The sequence below is a fragment of the Tamandua tetradactyla genome, chromosome 14, assembly GCF_023851605.1.
Source record: "Tamandua tetradactyla isolate mTamTet1 chromosome 14, mTamTet1.pri, whole genome shotgun sequence".
Classification (NCBI taxonomy): domain Eukaryota; kingdom Metazoa; phylum Chordata; class Mammalia; order Pilosa; family Myrmecophagidae; genus Tamandua; species Tamandua tetradactyla.
In genome coordinates, this window is record NC_135340.1 from 81,474,932 (window position 1) to 81,502,403 (window position 27,472).

General features: G+C 49.8%; 1 protein-coding gene across 3 annotated transcripts in view; it reads right to left on the reverse strand.

Moving 5' to 3' along the window:
• Positions 1 to 6,805: 6,805 nt before the first annotated feature.
• Positions 6,806 to 27,472, reverse strand: part of RBPMS2 (RNA binding protein, mRNA processing factor 2) — a 29,113-nt gene continuing 8,446 nt past the window's right edge. The window contains exons 1-8 of one of the 3 annotated variants that reach the window (XM_077128210.1): positions 24,538 to 25,650; positions 18,408 to 18,485; positions 17,849 to 17,887; positions 15,916 to 15,978; positions 15,437 to 15,587; positions 14,842 to 14,999; positions 8,206 to 8,275; positions 6,806 to 7,941 (exon numbers count right to left, since the gene is read on the reverse strand). In XM_077128210.1, coding sequence (XP_076984325.1) covers positions 8,213 to 8,275; positions 14,842 to 14,999; positions 15,437 to 15,587; positions 15,916 to 15,978; positions 17,849 to 17,887; positions 18,408 to 18,485; positions 24,538 to 24,561 — 576 coding nt within the window. In that variant the 5' untranslated portion in view covers positions 24,562 to 25,650 and the 3' untranslated portion in view covers positions 6,806 to 7,941; positions 8,206 to 8,212. Of the gene's footprint in view, positions 7,942 to 8,205; positions 8,276 to 14,841; positions 15,000 to 15,436; positions 15,588 to 15,915; positions 15,979 to 17,848; positions 17,888 to 18,407; positions 18,519 to 24,537; positions 25,651 to 27,472 lie in introns of those variants that run through there. The other 2 variants (XM_077128209.1, XM_077128208.1) reach the window with 2 other exon arrangements.

Below are 27,472 nucleotides of genomic sequence, written 5' to 3' on the forward strand. Positions count from 1 at the left end.
GGTCTGGGAAAACCCGGCTGAGGTCTATAATATCTAAATAGACCCTCCTAAGCAGGGTGGGGGGAGGCACCATATAAGCAGGGCAAGAAACAAGAAAACAAGAACTGAAAAATTCTCCTCTGTTGAACAAAACTTAAGCTAGAGGTCCAGATAAAGCTGAACTGAATGTCAAAAAACAGATAGACAACAAATTTATCCAGCAAGAAAACCCTAGGTAAAAGAAGTGCAAGCAATCACCAGAATAACTAATTAAGGTAATTAAATGCCTAGATGCCAGCAAAAAATAACGAATCACACTAGGAAAATTGAAGATATGGCCCAGTCAAAGGAACAAACCAACACTTCAAATGATATACAGGAGCTGAAACAATTAATTCAGAATATACGAACAGACATGGAAAACCTCATCAAAAACCAAATCAATGAATTGAGGGAGGATATGGAGAAGGCAAGGAATGAACAAAAAGAAGAAATGGAAAGTCTGAAAAAACAAATCACAGAACTCATGGGAATGAATGACAAGGTAGAAGAGATAAGAAAAACAATGCAAACCTACAATAGTAGATTTTGAGAGACAGAACACAGGATTAGTGAATTGGAGGATGGAACATCTGAAATCCGACAAGAAAAAGAAAATATAGGGGAAAAAATGGAAAAATATGACCAGGGACTCAGGGAATTGAAAGACAATATGAAGCGCACAAATATACGTGTTGTGGGTATCCCAGAAGGAGAAGAGAAGGGAAAAGGAGGAGAAAAACTAATGGAGGAAATTATCACTGAAAATTTCCCAACTCTTATGAAAGACTTAAAATTACAGATCCAAGAAGTGCAGCATACCCCAAAGATAATAGCTCCAAACAGACATACTCCAAGACATTTCCTAATCAGAATGTCAGAGGTCAAACAGAAAGAGAGGATCTTGAAAGCAGCAAGAGAAAAGCAATCCATCACATACAAGGGAAGTCCAATAAGACTATGCACAGATCTCTCAGCGGAAACCATGGAGGCAAGATGACAGTGGGCTGATATATTTAAATTATTAAAAGAGAAAAATTACCAACCAAGAATTCTATATCCAGCAAAATTGTCCTTCAAAAATGATGGAGAAATTAAAACATTTTCAGACAAAAAATCTCTGAGAGAATTTGTGACCAAGAGACCAGCTCTGCAAGAAATACTAAAGGGAACACTAGAGACAGATACGAAGACAGAAGACAGAGGTGTGGAGAAGAGTGTAGAAAGGAAGACTATGAGTAAAGGTAAAAAGGAGGAAAATTAGATATGACATATAAAATCCAGAAGGCAAAATAGTAGAAGAAAGTACTACCCATGCAGTAATAACACTGAATGTTAATGGATTAAACTCTGCAATAAAAGACATACTGTGGCAGAATGGATTAAAAAACAGGACCCATCTATATGCTGTCTCTACTCAAAGGACATGAAGGCAAGGACACAAAAGGTCATTTATACACCAATGTTTATAGCAGCATTATTTACAACTACCAAGAGATGGAAGCAGCCAAAATGTCCATCAATAGAAGGTTGGCTAAATAAACTGGCATTTACATAAGATGGAATATTATGCAGCTGTAAGATAGAATAAAGTTATGAAGCATGTAACAACATGAATGGACCTTAAGGACTTTATACTGAGTGTGATTATCCAGAAACAAAAGGACAAATACTGTATGGTCTCACTGATATGAACTGACATTAGTGAATAAACTTGGAATATTTCATTGGTAACAGAGACCATCAGGAGATGGAAACAGGGTAAAATATTGGGTAATTGGAGCTGAAGGGATACAGATTGTGCAACAGGACTGAATATAAAAACTCAGAAATGGACAGCACAATATTTCTTAACTGTAATACAATTATGTTAAAACACTGAATGAAGCTGAATGTGAGAATGATAGAGGGAGGAGGGCTGGGGGCAAAAATGAATTCAGAAAGAAAGATAGACGACAATGATTGAGATGGTATAATCTAGGATTGTCTAGAGTGTATAATGACAGTGACTAAATGTACAAATTTTAAAAATGTTTTTGTATGAGGAAGAACAAAGGAATATCATTACTGCAGGGTGCTGAAAATAGATGGTAATTAATATTTTAAAATTTCAACTTATGTGTGAGACTAAAGCAAAAAATGTTTATTTGGTACAAGATTTATATTTTGACTAGTGCATTTCCTAATATAACTTATGTAGATAGCCTGGTTGAATAACATAAGTACATGGAACGGTAAGACATGAGATTTTGTTGGTTTGTCCAGCTAGATGCCCCAATGAATCCCACAGTGATTTGATCAGTGAGCGGAAAAGTATATGCAAAGTCCCCTTTGGGGAATGGTGAGAACGAGGGAAAACTCAACTTCCCCAAGTTGAATTCTTGATATTCTCACAAGCAGTGTGGGCAACCAAAGCTATAGGCTGAGCCCCCAGTCTTGGGGTTTGTTCATATGAAACTTAACCCCACAGGGGATAGGACAAGCCTACTTAAAATTAGGCCTAACGGTCACCCCCAAGAGAACCCCTTTTGTTGCTCAGATGTGGCCTCTCTCTCCAGCCAACACAGCAAGCAAACTCACCACCCTCCCCCTGTCTACATGGGACATGACTCCCAGGGGTGTGGATCTTCCTGGCAACGTGGGACAGAAATCCCAGAATGAGCTGAGATTCAGCATCAAGGAATTGAGAAAAACTCTAGAATGAGCTGAGACCCAGCATCAAGGGATTGAGAAAACCTTCTCGACCAAAAGGGGGAAGAGTGAAATGAGACAAAGTGTCAGTGGCTGAGCGATTCCAAACAGAGTCGAGAGGTTATCCTGGAGGTTATTCTTTATGCATTAAGTAGATATCACCTTGTTAACCAAGATGTAATGGAGAGGCTGGAGGGAACTGCCTGAAAATGTAGAGTTGTGTTCCAGTAGCCATGTTTCTTGATGATGATTGAGTAATGATAGAGCTTTCACAATGTGACTGTGTGATTGTGAAAACCTTGTGTCTGATGCTCCTTTTATCTACCTCGTCAACAGAAGAGTAGAACATATGGAATAAAAATAAATAATAGGGGGAGCAAATGTTAAAATAAATTTAGTTTGAAATGCTAGTGATCAATGAAAGGGAGGGGTAAGGGGTATGGCATGTAAAATTTTTTTTTCTATTTTTGTTATATTTTTCTGTTGTCTTTTTATTTCTTTTTCTGAATTGATGCAAATGTTCTGAGAAATGATCATGATGATGAATATGCAACTATGTGATGATATTCTGAATTGCTGAGTTATGTGTTGGGAATGTTTGTGTTTCTTTCTTGTAATTTTTTTTTAATTAATAAAAAATTTTTAAAAAAAGCCTTTGAGGATTATTGCTCCCCCAGAAAAAAACAATCAAACAGTATGTAAACTAGAATCGACACAATTTTATTTCTTTCAGATGAAATGTTAAAATGTATTCTTTATACATAGGCAGCCATAGCAGTCTTTTATTGAATATGTATTACATTAGGTAAGTGCTTGTTAACCCAGGAAGAGAAGGGCACAGATTTGCAAATATATACCCATCCAGACGGAAAACAGATAAGCTTTCTTGGAATGACATAGCTATATGTCTTGGCCACCTACCTCTAAACTCTGTTGCTTTTTCTCTACCACAGGCAGAAATGGGGACACTGCCTTCGTTCTTAACATGAGCTGAGGGCCAGATGGGCTCTGCAGCCAACCCACCCTAACCCCCGGGTGAAAAGGTCGGACTATGTAGGGCTGGGCTGAGGCAGGATGGATCAAGGAAGCCTTTACTTTTGTCCCTTAATCAGGGCAGGACCCAGCGTCCTGGGTAGAGATCAGGTCGCTCTAAACCAAAATTCCCAAGGCCGAGAGCGGACAGTTCGGCCCGCCGGGAAGGGGGCTGCGGTGGGCAGGCCTGTGCCCTCATCCTGGCCTCCAACTGCAGGAAGGTGGTGTTGGGCCGGTGCCCACCCCGTGAAGGGCGTGTGTGTGGTTCTGGAATGACCACGTAGGGTGGTGGCCAGGGCACTGGAAGGGCGTCTGGAGGCCCGAGTCCGCACAGGCCTTCGCCATTGTCTTCATGACCTTAGGGCAAAACACTTAACCTCTCAGTGCTTCAGCTTCGTCCTGTGCAGGAGAGAGGGGAACGGCTGCTTCCAGCGTTGCCATCGGGGGCACCTGACCTCACTCCAGACCCCAGGCAGCAGCCAGCGGGAAGGACGCCCGTGGATGTTGTCCACAGGGCCCGCGGGAGGCTCGGTGATGGTCAGGGGCTCACGCCTCTTCCCTGCCAGCCCGGGGACACTGCCAAGGCTGGGACCTCCCGTGCCTCACTCTCTCCTCTCACCAGTCTGGGCCCCCAGCTCGCGTAGGCCGTCCTCTGTCCCCCTAGCGGGGCCTGCCCTCCTGGAGGGGAACCCCTGGGGCATAGGCCTCGCAGGGCTGTGTGGAGAGGTTTCTGCTCCCTCCCCCTATCCTCACAGGTGAGTTTTCTTCTCCACGTTCACCTTTCACTTCCAAAGTCTCCTGGCAAGTTCCCCTACTCTGAGATAATTTGCCATATTTGCATCCTAACAGAATCAACAAGGCTTTAATCAAGGAGTTGGAGTTGTACAGTGGGAGAGAGGCCGGGCAGGGTGGACTGGGTTGGAGGAAAAGCAGGTCCTGGACCCTCCTCAGACCTCTGGGTCCCCACCGAGCCTGAGCTTTTACCTCGCAGATTCCCGGGGTGGCTCAACCATGTCAGGTCCCTAAGGACCAGGCATCAGTGGGTGACACCATCAGCCTTGCTTCAGGAAATAGTAGCACTGGCTTCTGGCCACGGGCAGCCGCCCCCCAACCCCGGGCTTCAAGCATCTATTTAGCACGGGCCTCGCGTGTGTGGGAGGGAGAGGATGCAGCGGCACAGATGGCTTCCTCTCCCTGGGGTGGGGGGGGATTTCGTTGCTGCTGGGAAGTCACCCCTGACCAAAAGCACCCCAATTACTCCAAGACATCTGAATTCCTTCCAGAAAGGAATGAAACCTGTCCCCTGCTCTCAGACATCAGGATTAAACACACCCTGGAAAGGAATAAAACAAGTCCTGGTAGGAACATGAGATGGGGAGTCAGGGGCGAGAGCTCAGCCCACCAACGAAGGCACCTTTCTGCAAAAGCCCGACCTGAGAAAAGCACCCCCTGCGGCTCCGGGCCGGCCTCGGGGCCTCCCTGGTCCCCCCCCAGCCCCTCCCCACCCCTCAGATGCAGGCCCTGCTCGATAGAGCATGAAGGAGGTCCCCCCGGGAGGCCGGAGGCCCTGGGGCCTTTAAATTGCGGAACAGCTTTCTTAGCCCCTCTCAGAAAGGCCCAGGCGCCCCAGCTAAATAATTCACCACCTCAGGAGACCCCGTGGTTCCCGACACAGCGGAAGTAGGTCAGGCGGCAGCTCGGCCGGGAGAGGGGGCTGCGGGCTCCAGCTAGGAGGGGCTGCAGCTGGGAAGGCCTTGCGGCTTGGCCCACGTGCCCCGCTGGTCCCCACAGCACATGGCGTGCAGGGGTGGGGGGGGGACGTGGGAAAAGTATCACGGCCTCCTCCCCATCCAGCACCAACACTGCCACCAGCTCCCCTCTGCCCAGGCCTGGACTCCAGGTAAACCCCGCACCTGCTGCCCAGAGGTACTTACAGGGCCACCCCCAGGCGTTTGTCATCTCCTGACCTCAGATACCGGCTCGTCCTGTGTGTGTCCCGGTCCCCGACCCCCATCAGCGGTGAAGACCGTGTGTGGAACTGGAGTTCAGGAGGGTAAGGTGGGGTGGAGGGGCGGGTTCTAGAGCCATCTGTGGTGCAGGGGAGGAGGTGACAGGGCCACTTGCTCAGAGCAAGGATGGAGTGAAACCGAGCCAGAGCAAGGTCCCGCGGCCTCTCCTACCCCCTCTTCTGCCTATTTTCTCTAGACACAGCAGTGAGGGGCACAGGGCAAGGTGGGGTGCAGCTCTCCCAGGGTTGGATGGAAAAGACACAGGCCAGTGCTCCAGCCCTCCAGAAGGCACTGGAAAGGCTTTCAAACCATTTCGCAGACGACAAAACTGAGGCCCAAATCACAATGTAGGCAAGATTTAGCGTGCACAGCTGGTGTCCAGCGCTTTGGGCTCTTGGGACCACACTCCACCGATGTCGGTACCCAGCCCCTGCCGCCATCTACCAGGTCCCATCCAAACCCCTCTCAGGGAGCTGCAGCCTGGCTACCTTTCCCCTTTGTGGGCCTGGGCTCTACCCTCTAGCTGCAGCCTGGCAGCCTCACCAAGGAGGCTGACGTCCCCACCCACAGTCCCTTCCTCCTGGATGGCCTGAAAAGACCCCAGGCCATGAAGGGTTAAGCCAGCTAGTAACTTCAGCCTGAGAAAATGAAGGCCCACTTGGCTGCTTACTCTGGGCAAAACCCTTTACCAGAAAGTGCTTTCTAGGGAGAACCAGACTACGGGGAGAGCTGAGCCTCTACCCTCAGAACCCCACCCAACCCATCAAGATGGGTGACAAGAACAAAGTGCATGGATGAAATACAGGGGGCGGGGGGGGCCGCTAGGGGCCCCAGCTATAGGGACCTTGGACAAGTTACCACCTTGCCAGGACACTGCTTCTCAAGAGTCATACAAAAGGGGGAGGGAAGAAGGGGCTCTGGGCACCCTAAAGTGCCCCTCATCCCTGACAGACACCAGACCAAGATGGGCAGGGAGGGACCTCGGCCTGCTTTTTGTCTCCCGAATCCCAACATCTCACTGCCGGCCGCACCCTCCCAGCCTCCAGACGGTAGAAGCAAAGGTCAGAGAGCAGCCACTTTGGAAGATTTTTTTTTTTATTTTGCATTTCATATATTATCCAGTTTCACATTCTCATAGGACCAGCAATGACAAGTCACCTAGTCTCCCCAGTCCGAAAACAGCAAGACAGTCACAGCTGCAGCTAAAGGGGAAGCACTGAAATGCTCACAAAACAAAGTAAAATTGCACAGTTTTTCCTTCATTTCATTTTTCTTAAACTAACACCTGACCGAGAGGCTCGTCGCGAAGAACAGAAACCCTTTTCTTCTTCACGCCTCAAACTAAACATTAAACTCATCTGACAGAGCAAACAAGGTCTCTTTAATAATTAATTGCACACACACGAAAAATCCTTTATGATGCATAAATATTTTGTTACACAGGGTACAAAAATACTTTCACTTTTTGGTTGGTTCTGGAAGTCTGGAAGGAATGCGGGCCGGCGGCCGCCGGGGGGGCCACGAGGAGGCAGCAGGTGGGCAGCGAGAGTTCATTTCCTCGGAGCTGTCGGCCTGTCTGAGGAGAAGGCAGTGGAGGACCCTGATTCGAAACAAAAGCTAACATGCCATGTTTGTGGGGTGTTTGTTAATGTCCAGCCTGAGTGTGTGTGGGGTGGGGGCGCTGCTGGTGGGTGGCCTCGGCGGGGCTGGGGGCAAGCCGGGGACCAGGAATAAGGAGCCATTTGTGGCCAGGACGTGTTGCTACAGGGACACCAACGTGAGAACAAACTGTACACTCACATGTATATACGTCTGTGTCTTAATTCATGCCAGAAAACATGCGAAATCAAATGCCTAGTTTCCTTGAGAGGGAGTCCCAGGGGCAAGTGTGGACAGGAGGTGGAGCCCTGCTCAGCCCGGAGGCCTCGGAGCCGGGTCTGGGTGTCCAGCAGGAGGGGCCCTGGGTCTCCCGGGGGCCGTGGGGAAGGGCTGTGGGGCGGAGCGGGGCTGAGGAAGGGGACAGGAAGGAAGCAGGAAGCAGTCCACTGAGTCAGGCTTAAAATTCACAGTCTTTGGAAGGAAGCAGCAGATCTCCACAGGCCGCCTGGGGGCAGTGGGCTCTGGATGCCCAGGACCAACGCCCAGAAGTGCCCCTCAGGGGGACAGGGGCTTCAAGCCGCGGTGACGAGACCTGGAGAGAGGGGAGAGGGGGCCCTGAGCAGAAGTGTGGGACGGAGCCGAACCCAGGCCTTCCTCTGTTCTTTCAGACCCTAAGGAGCCCCCACAGGGACAAACAGAGGGGAGAGAGGGACACAGCTAGGGTGTCTGTCCTGCTGAACAACGCAGGTGGGGGCCGGCCACTAGCAAGTCTCAGGACGCAGAGGGAGGGCCCACGCCCCTGCAGGAAGCCAGGGTCCAGGACTTTTTGCCCTGGGCCCCTGGGGCTGACACTTACTGAAGAACTAGCAGAACTGACGATATTTCCATCCTTGCTGCGAGGTGTCCGAGGAAGGGTACCAGCGCACCTGCAAGAAAAGGCGACATTAGGAGCTCGCTGTGCAGCCCCTTCCCCCACGGGGGGCCCGGGCACGTGGCCCTCAATGCCCCTGCTGGAGCAGTTCTGTCCCTGACCAGCTGGGCAGGCTTCAGGAGTGACTCACCTCCAAGCACCGATCTCTTCATCCTGAAAACGGAAGCACGTCACCTGACCCGCCTACCCACACCGCACAGGTTCAAAGGAACTGACATTAGGAAGGAGTTTACATTGTGAAGCCTGACTCCCAATGCGCCAGGCTGAGCCCTGACAGCCGGGAGAGCTGCTGCCACCCATCTCTCCCCCTTTACTGGAGATGCAGAACTGCTACGCTAGGAGAACTCTGACTTCTTTGGGTCTCAGCGTCCTCCTAGGACGGAGATGATTAAGTCACAGGACAGTCATGAGGCTCAGATAAAGCTGGGATGAAAAACGCACTAGAGACCAAAGTTGGTTCAACAGATGAATGGATAAATGCAGAGGGGTAGGTACATACAATAGAATATTTTTCAGCTGCAAAAAAAAAGGACTGAAGTTCTGATGGCATGCTACAACAGGGATGAACGAGAAGACATCATGCAAGCGAAATAAGCCAAACACGGAAGGACAAATACTGTAGGATTCCACTATATGAAATATCTAGAAGAGGCAAATTCAGAGAGACGGAAGGTGGATGAGAGGTTACCCTGAGGGCAGAGGGAACGGGGAGTGACTGTTCGTGGGCATGGAGTCTCCGTCTGGGATGATGAAAAAGTTTTGGTAACAGATGGTGGCGATGGTAGCAGCATACTGTAAATTTAATTAATGTTACTAAGTTGTATAGTTAAAAAATGGTTACAATAGGAAACGCTGGCCTATGTATATATTACCACAATAAAATAAAAGGCCAGGGCGGGCTGCCGTGGCACAGTGGCAGAGCTCTCGCCTGCCATGCGGAGGCCCGGCTTCGATTCCCGGTGCCTTCTCGTGCAAAAAATAAAATAAAAATCCAAAGTCAGTGTCGTCTCCAAGGGTTAGGACTCCCTTGATCCTGATCCTTGTATGGTTCTCGAAGAAGCCAGGAAACCCAGCTGACGCCCCCTCCCCCTTTCAACCTCTCCATCCCTCCTGCTTCCTCCATCACAAGTCACCTAAGTCTAGAGAATGGTGACCCACCAGGGGGTGGCAGCGTCACCTCATCCTCACCAGTGCCTGGCAGCACCCAAACCATGGCACTTGTCAGAAAGCTCCCCCTGAGCAGTAGCTATGTCTCCACCCAACCCCAAAGCAAGATTCCCACAGACCAGTCAAGGGCATTGCATGCATCCCTTTTCCCCACAGGCCAGCCGTGTAGGTGAGCTGTGCCGGACAGCAGGGAGCATGGCCTGCCCCAGTGAACACAGCAGAGCATGTGTGCCCCAGCCTGACCCATGGCTGTGGGGAGAGGCAGAGGTGCAGCTATCACAGGACCCTGAGCAAGCAGGAACGGGGAGTACCCACAGAAGGGAGCCCAGGGGCCCCTTAGGAAAGAATGGAGGCACATGAGCATCCCTGGGGAAAATCAGAGTAGAAGCAGGGCATTCAGACGACTCCCCTGAAGCTGGAGCCTGCAGATCAGGTGCTTGGCTGCCTAAACGGAATAGGGTCTTCCCGGGGCTCCGAGGAGGAGGTTTGCTGTCACTAGGGTACAGTCAACCCCAGGGCAGCTGGAACCACCTAACTGAGCCCCACACCACACAGGCAGTCCTCTCTAAGGTTCAGGAGACTTCCGGCCTTTGGCTATCCAGCCTCAGAGGCCATATTTTCTATCCTGCCTCCTAAACATCTGGAACCAGTTCCTTCCCTTCCTGGATGACAGCTGAGTGGGAGGAAGCTTCTCTTTCCCTCTACTGAGCTGTGGGATGGTCAGCGACTCCAGGGAGCCCTCTCAGGAGGAAGCCTGGCTGGACGCTGGCGCTCATTTCACAAGAGAGGGACACAGCAGGAAACCAGTAACGCTGCTACCAGGGAAGCCTGTGGCTTGTTCCAGCTCAAGGAATCCCCTGCTGGGCCCTGCCCACCACCCTTCACCCAACCCCGGCAGGAACAGTCCCACAGCAAGGAAGGGCTGGGCCGGACAAGGGGAGAATGTGGGACCAGAGCTGGGAGGGGCTCAAAAGCCTCCAACTCACCCTCCTTTTACCACTGGGGAGCTGAGGCCTCGGGGGACGGCTTACAGGCTCCCTCAGCGCATCTGCTCCATCCAGGCCCACACCCTTTCCACAAGATGCTGCCACTCCTGCCTCAGAAGCAGCAACTTTCCCTCCAGCCTGAGATGAGTCAGCCAACTCCTTGGGGAGGAAGGAGAGGAGAGACCCGTCTACAGGCTCGGGACAGCCATGCCACTGCCGCAGACAGAACGCATTCTGGGGGCCGCTTCCCCCCTCTCGCCGGCCCCCGGCCTGGCCTGTGCTCTGCACTCCTCTGAGCATGAGCCGTCCCTTCCTGGGTCTCTCCCTCCCCGCTGCAGCTCAGGACAAGACAGGACCCCAGCACGTCAGGGCTGAGGCCTGTGGTTGTCTGCAGGCATGCGTGGGGGGCTCCCAAGAGACCGTCCTCCGGGAACAGGCTCTAAGGACCAGGCACCAAGAGGAGAGGTGCCGAGAAACAGGGAGGACACACACTCAGCCCTCTTCTCAAGTCTTGGAACTGACTGACTGAGACGACACAGCAATAGCACCAGGCAAAGGAATGACTCCACAAGAGAAGAAATATCTATAGCCAATAGCTATGGGAGCCCCACACATTAGAAAGTGAGTTAAAACAATGGTTAGTCTTACTTAACCCTGACTGCAAGTCTATGCTTTGACCTTGTAATAGTTCTAGGACTTTATCACAAGGAAAGTAAACTGGGCAAGTATCCAGAGAAAAGTGAACAGCGATACTGGTTGGAGTATAGTCTATCAGTAGCAAAAACTGTGTAAACACCCTAACCTACCATCTACGGGGAACTGGACATTTCTATACAATGGGATACAAGCCAGTCATTTAAAATGTACATCTACATTACTGACCTGGAAAAACGTCCTGATAAATTTAAGTTAAAAAAAAAAAAAAAAAAGACTAAATGTGTATAGTCGTTTTTGTAAAAGAGTCACATCTACGGATTCACTTATACACCAGCACCCAGATACCTACAAAATCTAAGGACTGAAATATTAGTACGGGTTTTCTGGGGCATAAGATAAGCCAAAAGGAAAAGAAACACTCTTAGAATTTTTATCAATAAATGCAGATCTATTATAATAATAATAGTCAATGCCTATGAAGGATGTACCATGTGCATCCACTCTTCTAAGTAGTTTTCACATACTAAGTTCATCTAATCCTTCAATTATTTAATCACAAAAACCCTATGAAGTCGATGCGCTCATCCCCATTATACAGACAAAAAGAGAAGGAGGAGCGTTTATAAAACTTCAAAGTCATCTGTAAGTGATGAGCCAGTGAGGGGGGCAGGGAAGACCCCCACCTCCTCAGGTTAAAATGGAAAGCGGAGAGCAGCCTGGGACCACCTGGGGTGCAAGGGGCCACGAGGAGCCCTGCTTTCAGGCTCCCACTTTCATGGGCCAGACCCCCGCGTGCCCTGCTGCCCACACCTGCCTGGGTACCTCGTGCTCTTCAAGGGCAGGACCCTACCGAGATGACCAGGCCAACAGGGAGGGCCCATAGGGCCTCCAAGCCCTTCCTGCAGGTCGGGTCCCCGTGGGCACTCACTTGGCCAGGGACAGCCCCACCTAGGCTGGGGACAAAGGGTGCGCCGGTCGCGCGTGCTCGCTGGAGTACAGAAAGGAGGTACTGGTTCTCACCTCCTTTTGTCTTTCAGCCTCTACTTCCTCTCCATGCCACCTCCTTGCCCCCAAGGACAGAAAACTGTTTTCGGTTGGTTCTCTGATTTCAGAATAACCCAATTATTATCTACACTGTCCACGTTCTCTATCAGATACTGTCAGTCTCCACCTCTGGAGTAGGTGAGGGGACACAGTGGGGGCTCTTGGAACAAAACAAAAAAAATTCTACTACTTGGGAAATGCTTTCCTGCCTGTTACTGTACTTGGATCTTACTAACAGACCATTTTATAGATAAGGAAATGGATGTCCAGAAAGCTTGTGTACCAAGGAAGAACTAATGACCACCTAGTCTAATCTCTTGTCAGTTTGCTTCCAAAAAAATGCCACTACACTTCTCGGGGAGGCCAGAAGGCAGGAACTCAGGCACTGGGGGGCCTCCAGCCTCAGAGGGGAACTGTAGGGGAACTAGACAATATTGTTCAATAATAATCATGATAACCACACTTCCACAGCACTTCCTCTATTATCACCATTTTGCAAAAAGAAACTGAGGGCGGGCCGCGGTGGCTCAGCGGGCAAGAGTGCTTGCCTGCTATGCCGGAGGACCCCGGTTCGATTCCCGGCCCCAGCCCATGTAAAAAACAAACAAACAAACAAAATATAATAAAACAAGAAAATGTTTAAAGATGTTTCCCTTTCTTCCTCCCTTCCTTCCTTCCATCCTTCCTTCCTTCTCTCTGTCTTTCCTTCCCTTCCTCCCTTTCTCTAAAAAAAAAAAAAAAAAAAAAAAAAAAGAAACTGAAACACAGAGAGGGTAAGTAACTTGCCCCAGATCGCACAGCTGTTGAAAGGCAGAGCCAGGTTTGGACTAAGCCAGCCAACTGGCGTTGGGTAGCTGCAGGGCCTGAGTAGGGTGGGAAGAAGCTGGCAAAAGAAGACAAGAAGAGGGCACGCAGCCTGCAGAACAGAGCTCAGCGATGGGCAGCTGGGGGCTGCCTTGACAAGGGCAGAGGCCCCTCCCCGGAATCATGTGAGACCCCCAGTTCCTAGCTCCCGACCTCGGCCTCACCACTGCCATGGCGTAATATCTCAGAGCAGCGGGACAGGACCTTTCCACCTGATCCGGTCTAACCCTCTCAGCTTACAGTCGAGGACAAGGAGGCCCAGTGGTGAAGTCACCTACCTAAGATCACATAGCTAACTGGTGGCAAAGCTGGGATCAAAGGCCAGGAGCGCAGCCAGGCTGAGCCTGTGATTCCCCACCCAGCGTCTGGCAGGGTCCCCTGTGCTTTTGCACTACACCAGGTTAGCCACCACAGAGCCTGGTTTGCAGGATTTACCTAACATTTCCCTCCAGGAGAACTCTTCCTACCTTCTGATCAGCATTCTAGATGTCTCTGGGGCTCTGCTGGGGAACAGTGCCAGGTCTGACCACGATTCTGCCCTTAGTAAATCAAAAGTTGCCTTGGTCAGGGACAACTGCCCTGTTGGAAGGGCAGCTCAGCCAGCGCAGACCTGGATCCGATCCTTCCCTCTGGAGACAGGGTGGACCCAGATGTCACCACACCCTTCAAAGGCGCTGCAGCGGGGCGTGCACTTCGCATCTCTGTCGGGGCACCCAGCCCCTCCCACCTCTTCCACTTCCAGTTTCCATGTCCTGTGAACGCTCCCTCCCTTCCTGGCTGCTCATATCCTTTTCCTCCTCTTCCCCTGCAGTCCTACTGTCCCAGCCAGGTTCAAGTGAATTCTGTTCTCTCCCCATGACCAGCGCAGCACGCCCAGGCCAGGTGGCTCTTCCCCAGGCTCGGCTGCCGGTCAATCTGCTGACCAGAGGCCAGGCTCCCGTGGCTGCCCGGCTGCATCTGGGCTGCCCACCCATCAAGTCATTGTCCCCAAAGGGCCACTCCTATTTTCCTTCCCCTCATCGACACAGGCATCTCCGAGGCCCATACTTGCAGCGGAGTCGGCCCAGAGTAAACGCCAGCACGGCCGGGGACCAGGACGTGACCAGTGACCCAGTGGGCATCCGGCTCCTCCTCGGCCCCCCGAGTACCCGACCCAGCAGGGCTTCAGCCCAGCACTCTGTGTGCACGGAGACCCCTGCCCCGGCACAGCTCTCACCCTCCCCAACTTCCTACGGGCACTAATACTCGCTCCCTCTTTGCCACCCCAGGCCAGCTGCACAACAGAGAGGGTCCAGGCGTCATGGAGACAGGAGCAGACACTCACTGGGCACTCAGGCCAGGCCTGGTAAGGGGCTAGCCCTTCACACGTGTTAACACTGAACTCTCCCAACAATCCTAGACTGTTTTATACTTTCCAGTTCACAGATGAGTAAAAACCAAGGCACAGAAACGTTAAGTAGTTGGTTTAAAGTTCCTAAAGACACAAGGAGTCCAAGGTGAGCAGTCTGGCTCCAGTCCACGCTCTGGCTGGGGTTCGAACCACAGTTCTGTGTCCTCAGGCGGGACATAGGACGGAGCCTGGCCCACGGGTGTTAAGGGGGTGGAAGCACAGCCCAGTCCCGGCACACAGCACGTGACGCCACGCAGGTGAGCCTCACTTCCCCGCGCAGACCCCAAGCCCAGGGAAATCCCAGGGCTGGGCTTTACAACCACCACGGAAGAGCACAGCCCTGCTGCAGCCAGGGGTGTGGGCAGGAGTGGCCCGGTGGCCAGGCAGGTACAAAGCCTGGCCAGCTGAGAGCCCCGGTTCCTCCCCTTCTCACGCCTCCCCCAGCGGCCTTACCTGAGCGTGGAGGGCAGCCGCGGCGGCGGCGGCGGCAGTGGCAGCTGGGTAGGTGAACGCAGCATGTGAGATGGCTGGGGTCAGCTCTGCGGTGTAGAGGGGGTAGGGGGCCCAAGTCTCTGGGGAGGCGGGGATCAAAGCAGCCCCCATCAGGTCATCTACAGTAGGAGACAACAGCCGCTGGTGTGAGAACCCTGATCACCCTTCCCAACAGAGAAGGGGGCCCAGCACTATGGCACAGCCATACGTCCCCTACTCAAGACCAGGGAAAGTAGCCAGGCAGACTCGGCCAGGCATGGGAAGCGAAAAAAGAGAAACCAGAGAGGGTGTCAGCCAAGTTGGGCAACCCCACAGCTCAGGAGCTCAGTCCTCTTAGGTCCAGCAAAGCCTGCTGGGGAGAAAGGAAGCCTGGAAGCCTCAGAGGTGGTGGCTGTGGATGTAAAAAGCCTCTTGGGAAAGGGGCAGCGGACGGGAAGGACTGATCATCCTCCCAATAAGAATGTGGATGCCTGTCTTCTGTATGCTGCCCCACCCCGGACCCCCAGCTCAGGCCGAGTAAAGGGGTGGCAGGAAGGCAGCTGTGCACGCCACTCACAGGGGTCCCGTGCGATGAAGTGTGCTCCCAGTGCAGGGTGGACACTGGTGGGATTTGGTGTCGCCAGGAGCTTGCTCTTAGCCATCTTGGTGTTGGCTTTGGCAAACTCCAGCCTCAGAGTCTGTGGGTTCTCAGGATCAAAGCGAATACCCTACATGGAAAGCAAAGGAAGAGCAAGACTTACTCTACGGGGGCCCAGAGTGTCGACTGCAGTGGACAAGAAGGGCCCCAGAAGGGAGCTGGCCCGAAAGACTTCCCCACAGGGGACCCGAGGTGGAGGAAATGCCACTTGGCCCCTGGTAAGCAATGGCGTGTGGCACAGGCGGTGCAGCCAGAGCTCTGCCCTGTGATGGCATGGCACACGGTGCACCCCTCTCTCTCAGGCGTGGAATTGGGAGGGTTTGTGGAAGAGGAAGGGGGACACCCGTTTGCCTGAGTGATCTGGGGGGGCAGGAAAGACTTGTACTTTGCCTACTCACGTTCAACGCATTCTTGGCCGCTTCTGCTCCTGCCCGGCTGTCAAAGATCACAAAACCGACAGGCTAGGAGGAAAAAGAGAGAAAACCCTCGCATTTCTCACAACGTTACATCCTCACTCCAAGAAAAAAAAAAAAGAAAGGATCACCATTTAATTGGAAACAGTATCTGTCATGCTGATGAGAAGAGACTAAAGAACGAGAAAAAAAAATTACTCTCGCCCACATCCCCCCATCTACGCTGAGCTGGAGCAGCAGGGACACCCCGTGTACTGAAAGCAAAAAGCCCTCCACCCTGGAACCACACCACGGGAAGTATCAACAGAGCTTTTCTCTGCCTCACTGAACATCCTTCCAGGAAAGCTTCCAAGAAAAATCAGGCTGATGAGTCCACAAAGTATAGAACTGCCACGTGACCCAGCAGTCCCACCTCTGGATGTATACCCAAAAGGACTCAAACCAGGAACGCAAACAGGTAAGTTTCACAACAATGTTCACAGCAGCATTATTCCAACTGTCAACAGATGGAAGCAATCCAAGTGTCCATCGACTGATGAAGGAATAACAATATGGCCTATACACACAAGGGAATATTAGTCAGCCATGAAAAGGAACGAAGTTCTGACACGTTAGAACGTGGATGAACCCTGAAGACATCATGTTGCATGAAATCAGCCAGATATACAAAAAGAACAAATACCATATGACTTCCTTTATATGAAATACTGAGAATATGCTAATTCAGAGACAGAAAGCAGATTAAATGATTACCAGGGCTGGAGGGAAGGAGAGAATGGGAAGTTATTACTTAATGGGTACGAATTTCTTTTTTGGGGATGATGAAAATGTTCTAGAAACAGAAAATGGTGAAAATCACAAAGTATTGACAGTGTACTTAATGTCACAGAATTTTCACTTAAAAGTGGCTAAAACGATTTATGTATATTTTACCACAATAAATAAAAAGTTAAAAAAAAAAAAAAAGTCCTCCAGAAAGGGACACCAAACGGAAAGGCTGGAGGGAACTGCCTGAAAATGCAGAGCTGTGTTCCAGTAGCCATGTTTCTTGATGATGATTGTATAATGATATAGCTTTCACAGTGTGACTGTGTGATTGGGAAAACCTTGTGTCTGATGCTCCTTTTATCTACCTTGTCAACAGAGGAGTAGAACATATGGAATAAAAATAAATAAATAACAGGGGGAACAAATGTTCAAATAAACTTAGTAGATTGAAATGCTAGTGATCAATGAAAGGGAGAGGTAAGGGGTATGGTATATATGAATTTTTTCTGTTTTCTTTTTATTCCTTTTTCTGAATTGATGTAAATGTTCTAAGAAATGATCATGATGATGAATATACTATGTGATCATGATGATGAACATAATATGAGATGCTATTGTGAGTTTTTGATTATAAATGTAGAATGGAATGATTATACGGTAAGAATGTGTTTGTATGCTGATGTTTAATAAATAAAATTAATTAATTAAAAAAAAAAGAAGAAGAAAGGGACACTAGTGTATCCAAGTTCCGGGAAAGCTGCAGATTCAGTCCAGGGGCAGCAGACTGAGAACCTGAACCTCACTGTGACAAGGATCAGTCCAGGCAGCCAAGGGCCCCAGAGGCTTAGGCATTGGGCCCCCTGCCTCAGAAGCCAGAGCTCAGCTACTGCCCCCACTGTCCCCAGCCACGGGGGCCAGCTGTGGGACCCCAACTCTCCACAGGGAGGAGGATCAGGAGCTGATGGGGCCAGGTGTCCAAGAAAGAGAAGAGGGGACCTGGGGAGGCCACCCTTTCATCGCCCGACACAGGGACAGGGACCAGCGGGAAGAGGGTCTGAGCTGCCAGATGCCACAAGCCACAGCCCTCGGCTGCAGGCTCAGCAGTGAGGCAGGACTAAGAGAAGCCAGAAAAACCTAGGTGAGAAGTTACCTGTCTGGACGTGAGCTTGATCAGGGATCCTTCATACCCCTGTGGAGAGAGGTGGCCATTAAGGGGGATGGGGAAGGTGGGAAGACTTTGTTGTGCTGTCCCAGCCCCCGCGGAGGCCCACCCTTCCCCATTGTGCGCCTGGCCCTCCCTCACTCCCTGCTCCCCTCAGTCCACACTGACCCCCACCACCGCGGAGCACCCGCAGCCCTCGTGGGTGCATCACATGGTCCAGCACACGCGGCTGTGCTGGTCATTTCATGCGTAAATCCCCATTCGCTCCACCAGTTTGTAATCTGGGAGCACAGACCTCACCTTTTAAGTTTTCCCATCTATAAACTGAAAAGGCTAGAGTGTCTCTGGAAAAGTCCTTAAACAGCAAAGTCTAATAACATTTTCTAGGGTCTCCACTTCACAGATGAGGAAAACAGGGGCTCAGAAGGGCTTAGGCTACTCAACAGAGAGAATGTGCTAAGAATGAGCAGAACCCGTTTCTGATAAGCTTTCCCATGTCTCTTGATCTTCTGGGGGCTGACCCATGGGTAGCTGGGTCCAGACTCACCTTGAACGGCCGGAAGAGCAGGTAGAGTTCTCTGGGTTTAATGTCCACCGGGAGGCCACTGACAAACAGCGTCCGGACCTGGGGACAGAGGCCACAGTGGTCACAGCTGGTCTGGACAGGAAAGAAGGAGGTGACAGCTACTCCTTCAAGCAGGAAACAGGAGCCCTCATGGAGCTTAGGTAGAGGTTCAGTATCTCTTGGGCCCCCTTTCGACGCTGAGGCAAAGTGACCTCACATGCCACAGGATTTGCCTTTACAAAGCCCCTCCCGGACACGTCCCTTCCTCTAGGTCCATCATGGAGGTAACGTTCAACAGCATCTGCTGAACACCTCTGAGGATGGATTCACCTGCTGCCAAACAGACGCAAGAGGAGCCCCCATCTAAGTTCAGTACACAGTGGAGGGTACTTTCTCAGGTCAAGGACCCCCCTTCCAAGAATCTGAAGAAAACGATGGGACCTTAGTTTAAATGCAAAAATGCACAAGAAAAACGTATATATATTTTCCCAGAAGACACCCTGGCCGAGAGGCTCTGTCTGGTCGCAGGGAGGGGTACTGATGGAAACAGAACAGAAGTCCTCGCCCAATCGTGCCCTGCAGAGAGCTGAACACAGGGCCCAGCACTTCAGCATCCATCTCCGACTGCTTCGCTACACTAGAGGAAGGCTCCTTCAGGGCAGAGAATGTGCTGGATTCTTGCCTCTGTGCCAGCTCCTAGCATGGTCCTGGCACTAAATGCTTACTAAACAAATAGAGGAATTGGCTAAGGACTCAGAGATGGAATAGTTAGGCTGGGTTTTGAAGAATAAGCAAGCTCTTGTCAGCTTCAAACAAGGCAGATGATGCCTTAAGCTAGTCTTTGTCCTCAACATGTTACAAATTGGAGGCAAAGCCAAGACTGGAGACCAGGTGTCCATCTTGTGACGCCTGCCACACCTGACCTGAACTGGAGGTGAGGCCCCCCAGAGGGTAGCGCAGAAACCTTTTCCCAGTTTGCTATAGCTATTTACATGCAGCTGGCACAGGATGCAAGGAGGAAGCCCAGATCAGCTAATAATTGTGAATGGATGAGATGGGGTAGTGAGTGGGGGGGGGGGGGGGGCTGGGGTAGGGGAAGGAGGCTTTAGATACTTTAACTCCATTAAAAACACACCTTGAAACTGTGTAACCATGCAGACTTCCTGAATAATGGAAAATCAGAACCAGCAGAGCTTCCCTACACACTTGACTCGTGCTGGCTGCACTTAACACGGGTAAGCCAAGCACAGGTCTTCTCAACTCACCACTGTTGAGCTAAGAAAATGTTCACATGCCTCACCCCAGCCCCATCATGTGGCCATTCTTAAAAGCATCTAGATGCCCTAAAGTGGCCACAACACCTTCTCCCAAGGTGCCAAAGAATGTCCCCATGCTCTAGCAATGGCCTGTCAAACCTGGGCCTTTTTTTTTTTTTTTTTTTTTTTTTTAAGAGGGAGGAAGGGAAGGAAAGACAGAGAGAAGGAAGGAAGAAAGGGAAACATCTTTAAACATTTTCTTGTTTTATTATATTTTGTTTGTTTGTTTGTTTTTTACATGGGCTGGGGCCGGGAATCGAACCGAGGTCCTCCGGCATGGCAGGCAAGCACTTTGCCCGCTGAGCCACCGCGGCCCGCCCAAACCTGGGCCTTTTTAAAGACAATGGCTTATATTAGGAACCTGGAGCAGTGCCAGGCAGTTATACCCAACTCTACACCCTCCAGCTCCCCGAGCCCCCACACCCCAACATACACATACAGACTTCATCAGAGCCAGGAATGTCAAGGGAAACCAGCAATGATAGCTGCTGGTCACCAGGGCCACCAACTCTCAACCACACAATGAAACCCAACCTTGGCTGATAAAGAATGTAGTAAGCTGAGTGATTTGAACAGTGAATAAAAAAGTGTTTGCAAAGTCCCCTTGGGGGAATGGAAAGAAAGGGGAAATTCAACTTCCCTAAGTGGAGAATTTCTGATATTCTCACAAGCAGTGGGGATAACTAACACAATAGGCTGAGCCCCCCATCTTGGGGTTTGTTCATATGAAACTTAACCCCTCAAAGGATAGGCTAAGCCTACTTAAAATTAGGCCTAAGAGTCACCCCCCCAGAGAACCTCTTGTTGCTCAGACGTGGCCTCTCTCTCTCAGCCAACACAACAAGCAAACTCACTGCCCTCCCCCTGTCTACATGGGACATGACTCCCAGGGGTGTAAACCTTCCTGGCAACATGGGATAGATAACTGAAAATGAGCCGGGACTCAGCACCAAGGAATTGAGAAAACCTTCTTGACCAAAAGGGGGAAGCAAAATAAGACAAAATAAAGTGTCAATGGCTGAGAGATTTCAGAGTCGGAAGGTTATCTTGGAGGTTATTCTTACGCATAATATAGATATTACCTTTTTGGTTAAGGTATATTGGAGAGGCTGGAGGGAACTGCCTGAAAATGCAGAGCTGCATTCCAATAGACATTTTTCTTGAAGATGAATGTATAATGATATAGCTTTTGCAATGTGACTGTGTGATTATGAAAACTTGTGTCTGATGCTCCTTTTATCTACGGTATGGACAGATGAGTAAAACACACAGATTAAAAATAAATAATGTGGGCGGGCCATGGTGTCTCAGCAGGCAGAGTTCTCACCCGCCATGCCGGAGACCCAGGTTTGATTCCCAGTGCCTGCCCATGCGAAAAATAATAATAATAATGTGAGGAACAAATGTTACAATAAATTTAATAGATTGAAATGTTAGTGATCAATGAAAGAGTGATAAGGGGTATATAAAAAATGGGGAAAACAAAAGCTAAAATATATTGGGTAGATGGAAATATGAGCAGTCAATGAGAGGGACGGGTAAGGGGTATGGTATATGTGGTTTTTTTTCTTTTTATTTCTTTTTCTGAATTGATGCAAATGTTCTAAGAAATGATCATTATGATGAATATACAACTATGTGATGATATTGTGAGTTACTGATCATACCAAGAATGGAATGATTATATGGTAAGAATGTTCATGTTTGTATGCTATGTTTGTTTTTTTTTTAAAAAAAAAGATAATATTGGCTGTGTTTTAAAACCTTTTTTGTGTGAGACCAAAAGAAGAGATGTTTATTTTGTCCAAAATTTAAATTTTCTGTAGCACACTATCTAATTTAACCTGTCTAGCCAGTTTGTTTAAACAACATAATTCAGCTTTATTTGACACGGAAGAACCTGGAATAAGGAATAAAATCTTCATATTCTGTAAAAAAAAAAAAAGAATGGGTAAGGATAAGCTTCCCCACATAAGTTGCTCATACCCAGCAGAGAGATACAGGAATCTTTCTCCATTCAAGATGCCTCTTGCCCTTTTGGCAATGCTGTTCCCTCGTCAGACATGCCATTTTACCTGCCTTTGCTCCCCAGCGTGGAGTGAACATTCTCTACAGTTCATAGCACTTGGCAGCTTCTACATTCTGTATCCTCAGCTCTCAAGCCCAGCCCTGTTTCCAGCAACATCTGGGGAAAATGGCATAGCTGACTCTCCAGAGTGGGCTAAACAAAAACTGTAGACTCCCAAGTATAACCATCCAAGCCCTTACAGGCCCCTCTGTTCTTGAATTTTATACATAAACACTCAAACAAAAGTGACTTGCTCAAGATCACACAGCTTGAAAAGTCACTCCCAAGAGAACCTCTTTTGTTGTTCAGATGTGGCCTCTCTTTCCAGCCAACACAACAAGCAAACTCACCACCCTTCCCCTGTCTACGTGGGACATGACTCCCAGGGGTGTGGACCTTCCTGGCAACGTGGGACAGAAATCCTAGAATGAGCTGAGACTCAGCATCAAGGGATTAAGAAAAACCTTCTCGACCAAAAGGGGGGATAGTGAAATGAAATAAAATAAAATGTCAGTGGCTGAGAGATTCCAGAGTCCTTGGAGGTTATTCTTACGCATTAAACAGATATCACCTTGTTATTCAAGGTGTAATGGAGAGGCTGGAGGGAACTGCTTGAAAATGTAGAGCTATGTTCCAGTAGGCACATTTCTTGAAGATGATTGCATAATGATATAGCTTACACAATGTGACTGCGTGATTGTGAAAACCTTGTGTCTGATCCTCCTTTTATCTACCTTATTGACAGATGAGTAAAACATATGGATTAAAAATAAATAAATAATAGGGGAACAAAGGTTAAAATAAATTTAGTAGATTGAAATGCTAGTGATCAATGAAAGGGAGGGGTAAGGGGCATGGTATGTATGAATTTTTTTCTGTTGTCTTTTTACTTCTTTTTCTGAATTGATGTAAATGTTCTAAGAAATGATTATGATGATGAATATGCAACTATGCAATGATATTGTGAGTTACTGATTATATAGGAATGGAATTTCATATATATGAATTACATAGAATGGAATGATCATATATTAAAGAATGCTTTTGTTATATATATATTTAAAAAATAATAAAAATAATAAAAATAAAATAAAATAAATTATAGAACATAAATTAAAAAAAAAGATCGCACAGCTTGTTCTGCAAAGGCAGCAGTCCTGGCACTCAAAACCCAGATCTCCTACTGCTCACCCAGGCCAGGAGACAGGATCTGCTAATGTCTGTCACGACCGTAGAACAGGACTAGGCACCCAAGCCCACAAGCAGCTCAGGGTCTGCCCCACCCCAGCCCCAGAGGCTAGTTCTCTTCGTCAGCTGGTCATTGCCAGGCCTGGACTGGCCATTACACCTTTCGCCCTCTGTCTTCCCTGGTAGGCGGGGCATGGTTTGGGTCATTCAGGAGACGAAAGCTCAGAGCAGCCCCATAGAAACGTCAGCCTCAGTTCCTCCCCAGGGGCCACCCATTTCACCCAGGCTAATTTTAAACCCACCCTCAAATGGCTCCTTTCTGGCCAGTCCTTCTCAGAGGCACCCTTAAAGGGCATGCTCTCAGCACAGCTTCCAACTTGGGAGTGGCACTGAGGGATGAGTTCAGGGAATCCTTCCCTTGTTCCCAGCACCCATCTTTTATATCTTAGAGCACCCAAGCTGAGGTCACCGTAATTATGGGTCCCTGCCCTTCACTGGAAAGTCACCAGGTACAAGGAATTCTGCCCCAAATACTCTCCTGATTCTTACTTGGTCCTCACCATCCCAGCAGATGACGTCCCTCCTGCCTATTCCATTATACAGGCAGGGAAATCAAGGGCCAGAAAGGCTCAGTGACTTATCCAGGGCAAGTAGCTTATTTCTCTAGGTAGCAGAGCTGGTAAGACGCTGACTCGGCCATCTGTGCCACCAGCCATCCACCTGGGCCTGTGGGGGGGGTAACGTGTCGCCACACATCTACTCAAGTGGCCAAGTCCCCGCTTTAGGTACTTGTTTAGATGACAGAACAGATGACCTAACAGGGCAGAACAAGAAAACGCATGTCCTAATAAACGATAGTGGTGATGAATATACAACTGTGTGACGATATTGTGAGCCACTGATTGCACACCAAGTACGGAATGTTCATATGTTAAGAATGTTCGTGTTTGTATGTTGTTTGGTTTTATCAATAAAAATTTTAAAAAAAGAAGAGGAAGAAGAAAATGCAAAGCATTTCTGGGGTGGGGGGTGGGGGGTGGGGGTGGGAAGTGAAGCATGAGCTTACTGGGATGGTCAGCTACATCTGGGAGGACAAGAGGTTCCTGAACTCAGCCCACCCACCCTCCTGCTTCCTATCCCTTCATAGCCCACCCCAGCCCTACCGATTCCAGGTTCCGGGTAAGTGACCACATGATCCTTCAGGATGGAGAGTTAGGGTCGATGTTTGAGACCTTCCCCATCTCTACACACCTTAGTTCCTCCAGAAAAGAGAACTCAACCAGATGACCAGATATGGCCTGCAATACAGTGACACCGTGAATAGAAGACAGAACAAGCTTTAGTGAGACTTTGCATCCCAGCTTCCCTCTTTCTCTGGGAGAGCAGCTTCATCTCTCAACCTTAGTTCACGTGGATACCATTACCTCCAAGATAGACAGTGCAACCTACTCTGCCGGCACAGAGGAGAGACTCAACAAAATGCCGGTTTCATTTAGGGCTCAGTGATCACAGCATTTTCCTGCACAAGGGTCTCACCTACCAGAAGGTACCATGAACCACACATTTACTAGGGTTGCCTAGTGAGGCCAGACAGGGTCCAGGTCAAAGTGGACCTGGAAAGGTGGGCAAGATGGCTTGAGTTTTCCTCTTCCCCAAGGGAGGTGTACAAATGCCTGTGATGTCATAGTTGGAAGGTGCCATGGACATCAGCTAGTTCAACACTCTTGTTTCACAGATGAGGAGACTGAGCTGGGTGATGCCAAAGTGGAAAGGTCCACCAAAAAATCCTTGTCCTGCCTGTTCCACAAGTTTACTACAATAAATCAACATAAAATGCTTTGAAGTATCTAGAAGAGAGCATTAAAGGAGTCGGTCACACCATCTCCAAACTACTAGAAGACACTACCCTTGTTTACCAAGGCCCCTCTCTCCTTCCATCTACTCACTGTTTCTGCAGAAGTATTCAGGTGACCACAGGGATTATATCCTTCCTGTCCTAAAAACTCAGGAGCAAATTCAGCCCCGTTAAAATGGTCATTTCAGGGCAACTAAGCAGACACTGCTAGGACTGCAGTCAGACCCTCATCACAGCAGGAGGGTGAGTTTCAAATGGGGTGGGGCATGGGTACTTGGGGAGAAAGGCACCCCACTGCTGGGTGAAGAATCCATAGAAGCCACTGAAAGAAAGAATGGCTCATCTGATGGAACTTACTGGAAGCACTAAGTTAACAAAGACAAGGAACTCAGTCAGGGTGGCGTCCCAGACAGGGCATCAGGACAAGACTGTGCGGCACTCCTGCAGGTCAGAAGCAGACACTGGTGGCCTTGCTGGAAGTCTCCGTCTGTGCCAGGCCTGCCGGGGAGAACCGACTGGCCTTGGCACAACCGTGCCCCTGTGTTGCAGGCTCTGCAGGCTCCTGAGCCAGGTCTGGCAGCCTGATGTTCCCATAGAGGCCCTGGGGAAAGGGGTCTTGCCCCCTTCAGCCAAGTCCACACACCACAGGCAGTCACTTGCCGGCAGCCTACCTGGGGTTGTCTACGTCTCCGTTCTCAATTATTTGTACATCTGACTACCCCCAGAGAAGGACCTGTGAGTTCTCGGGCTCTTTCCTGCAGCCACTGCTGGACCCAGTACCGGGGACCCCCAAACAACCCCTCCTCACCTCCTCCACACAGGTCCCCTCTGAGCACAGGCACAGGAAGAAGTGGCTTCCCCTCCTGTCCTTGAGGCCTCCTCCTGACAATCATGCAGGACAAGGCACCAGGCTCGGGCGCTGAAGGAGGACTATTGGGAGAAGAGGGACAGGGGGTGACTGGCTCCTTCAGAAATGGTGTCAGCGTCAGGTCCACATCCAGGGTTTTCTCCTTCCTTTGCAGCCCTCCCCAGCCCAGGGGTAAGTGCCCACCAAGCTCATTCACATCAAAGGGTCAGTGATCTTCCTTCAAACAAGTTTACGTTTATTTAAAGACCTCCTGAAAAATATAAGCAAAAGCCCACAGGAAGAATTCGATCATTATACCCAAGATATCAGCCTAATGGTACAAACTCAGGCTCCTGTGCAAAAGGCTTCCAGGCAGCACTCAACCCCCTTTCTATCAGCCCAAGTGGACCTCCCCCTCCTCCTGGACATCCCCTGGGCAGGCCTGTCACTCACATGCCCCCAAGCAAGGCCACTTCCCTGGGCTGCTGCTCAGGTCTCTCTCCTTCTGGGGCCCTCTAAGGGCCCAGCTCACACCGGGGACTCTGAGGCCCCTCCTGGGCCTGGCTCACTGCAGCAGCCAAGTGGGTGAGCGATGGGGTAACACCAGTCAGCAGCTCGGTGGGGCCCCTCTCCTGAACTGGGCGCTACGCTGAGTGCTGGGGAGAAACCAGAGGCAGCTCCCACCTCGGTCAACCTACAGCCTGTCCAGAGGGCAACAGCAGACAGGGAAGCCCTGTGACAGACAGAACCCAGATCAGTGGTCAGCAAGGCGTCATGATGGCACAGGACAGGGGAGGCCACCCAGGAGGCTTCTAGAACAAGAGGTTGAGGTGAAGGAAGAGCAAGAAAGAGCTGGGGTTTGGGGTTGGTGGAAGAGGCCAAGGAGATGGGTGCTCTGCAAGAGGAAGGCAGCTGAGCAAAAGACTGGGTGGCAGGGCCAGTGAGGAGGACCCCACTTAGTCAGAGACCCGGCCACAGCTCGGCCCGCTCTGCTCAGGGGTGTGCCCCCCACCCCACCCCCACCAAGGCTGCTGAGGCTCTGCAGCACCAACTCACCCACCTTTTTTATAAGATCTTCATACAAAGCATTAAACTCTCAACATCTCAGTTAAGGGGGCAGCAGGATATAGTGTCTAACAGGACAGACTCCTTAAGTGCTAGTTTTTATTAGACATGGAAAAGGCAAACACTGCTTTCAAAAACAGTGATATGAGAAATAATATTATATATGTTACCACAATAAAAGTTAAAAAAAATTTTTAAAAACATAAACAAAAGAGAGTGTGAAGTCCACAGACATTAAACTCCTATCCTTTAACTTCTGCCTTCTTCAAACCCTAAGCCTTGCAAACTTCAAGACAGGACACCCCTGGGCTTCAGGCTCCAGCCCATCCAAGAGATGGAGTTTCCTCCACAAAGGATGCAGAGGCGGGAAACACCAGGCCACTCTTGGTCCCGCCCCTTCCCAGCCCCAGATAAATCCCATCAACGCAATAGGCAACTGTCTTTCCTGGGGCAGACTTGTGTCTTCCAGGTAAATACCTGTCCCATAAGGGCTGGAACCTGAGAAGACATACCCTACCAAAGAGATAAAAACAAATTTCAAGCACTGATTCTTCCCAGCAATCCTTTAGCATCTCTAATTTAGAATTCAATCTGGAGAGGAAGAATTGTCTCAGTTGGCCACTCCTTCACAAAGTTCAATCCATTCGTGAGGCACAGCTACCCGGCTGCTGAGCCTGAGCTCCGGTGTCAACTGGATGGAAATCCTAC